Source organism: Gaeumannomyces tritici (genome assembly GCF_000145635.1).
Source record: "Gaeumannomyces tritici R3-111a-1 unplaced genomic scaffold supercont2.56, whole genome shotgun sequence".
In the NCBI taxonomy this organism is placed as follows: Eukaryota; Fungi; Ascomycota; class Sordariomycetes; order Magnaporthales; family Magnaporthaceae; genus Gaeumannomyces; species Gaeumannomyces tritici.
Genome location: NW_008804600.1, coordinates 1 through 1,974, shown reverse-complemented (window position 1 = coordinate 1,974; position 1,974 = coordinate 1). Strand labels below are relative to the sequence as shown.

The 1,974-nt window shown below is 59.6% G+C and overlaps 1 protein-coding gene across 1 annotated transcript; it reads right to left on the bottom strand.

Annotated features, from left to right (window-relative positions):
- Window positions 1-1,974, bottom strand: GGTG_13806 (hypothetical protein). Its single transcript, XM_009231727.1, has one exon. It carries the CDS (start codon window positions 1,863-1,865, stop codon window positions 924-926), a length of 942 nt encoding a protein of 313 aa, XP_009229991.1. The 5' UTR covers window positions 1,866-1,974; the 3' UTR covers window positions 1-923.

Sequence of the window (1,974 nt, the reverse complement as noted above, 5' to 3'; positions counted from 1 at the left end):
CTTCTAAGGCTCGCTTGCCCGCTCACTCATCGTGCATCCCGACCCGTTGCGTCCGGTCGCGCGATGTCGTCCCGCAGCGACCGCCGTCGCTTTTGTCGCAGAGGGATTGGACCACATCGCCCATTTGTCTGGGTAGCTCTGGCCGTGGTAAGCAATCTCATCATTTCGTAATCCGACTCCCTCCCCCTTCGCCTCGCTCTCGACAACATCCCCGCCCGGTCCAGGACCAGCGTCACCGTGTTGGCACCAGATGCTCGCATCACGAATTGCTCTCTTCAAACCCATGGAAACACCGCGTCCCAATTTGCCGCTCACAGCCTATCATTCTACTGCATTCAGGGTTCACCATACAGCCAGAACCACCATGGGCCTGTCACGTCAAGAATCCCACTCCGCGAAAAGGCCCATTCTGCACACTGTGTGCCCGGCTACAGAGGTGCAGAGGTGACTAGAGGGCAGTACGGCCACAAAAAGGGTGCCCGCCCCATCGGTGTATAGTCACGGAGGCGGTTTGTGATGTACAACGGTTCGCGCGCAGGCTGCCTCCCTTTCCAGTCCTCGGGGGCCACCCAAACCGGGGCGCCATTTGTTTTCTCACACTTCCAATCGCGGCATAGCGCTGCCGGCGTTGCCCCGGGGTTCACCAAACCGCCAGCACCACCACAAGGGCGTGTCGCGTCAAAAATCCCACTCCGCGAAAGGCGCTGTCTGCACACGCAACCACCTGTAGCCAGCGAAATGCCGTGCAAAACGCCAGAGGGGAGCAGAGCACACAAAGGATCAGCGACCTGATGATGCTGCGGACCCCCTTGGCGTGCGATGGTCCTGCGCCAGCCGCCTTGAACTTGTTACTGGTTTACTTCCTCCTCGCCGGGACACTCTTGTCTTCCAGTACATCTTTCGGCGCATTATCGGACAAAGCTTCACCTCCTTCCTCCTAGTGTTCCTGTCCGCCTCGCTCCACGGAGTTTGCCGTCAGTGGGATTAACCGGCGCAGTTCTGGGCCCAGGACGGGCTGCCCGATGCGCCTTGCCTTCTTCTAGCAAACCATATTCCGGTGGCATTCCGAGGCATCTTCGGGATCTTCGGGGTTTGTCGGAAAAATCATAAGCCAATGCCCTCGTTCGATCTGGTCGAGGGGATGCAAGTCGAATGCGTCTGCCCGAATTTTCCTGATCTGTTGCCACTGGAGGAGCTGGATTTTGTGCTGTCTGGCGTAGCGGCCCCACGTTGATTCTGGGCTGGTGTAGTCTTGACGTTGTGCGGGTGTTCCGAGTCTTAATAGGTCGCCCTTCTTTCTCCTTCTCCGCGTCCATTTCTCTGCGACGCTTTCGTCCACGTGGTGGTCTCGTAGTCGCGGTATTATAAGGCGTAACGACGTGAAGGTCATGGCCAGGCGAGGAAGTGCCTGGGACGGCATCTTTGGGACCGGCATCGGGCGTTTTAAATGCGCATGTGGATGATGATGATGGGGTCGGGAGCCGGGGAGGCGGGTGGGACACAGTCGAGGTGGCTAGACCGTTCGTCAGGCCAGCTTTGGCTCTGTCACCATCGGGATCGCCGTCGCGGTATCCGTCGCTGCCGCTGATGGACGGAGGGTGCCGGCTTCGACGCGCGCTGGCACCACCTGCGCCCGTCTCCCCGCTGTCCAGTGTCGAGTTTCCCGCTTGTGTGGCGAGTCGGGTTTCGAGATTCTGGCGCCTTTTGCCGAGGGCAAGGGGAGGAGTCTTCTCCCTCTTACGCACGGCGCGGGCGGATGCGGCCCTTGGGTCGGCAGTGCCAGCTCTGTCGCTTGATGCTGCCGGGTTACCACCCAGGTCCATCATCGCCTGCCGCTTTTGTTCGATCCATCGCAGTAGTTTCATATGCCGCGTTACGTTCCTCTCAGCCTTTTCAGCCAGTATCGATATGATAGCCGCGTCTTCGGCCGAACGAGGCTCGGCCAGCCTGTTCACCTCTCTGTCTCGTTTCTCC

Excerpts from the sequence above, each read along its gene's own strand:
- GGTG_13806 (XM_009231727.1), bottom strand. The coding sequence starts at position 1,865 with ATGAAACTACTGCGATGGATCGAACAAAAGCGGCAGGCGATGATGGAC.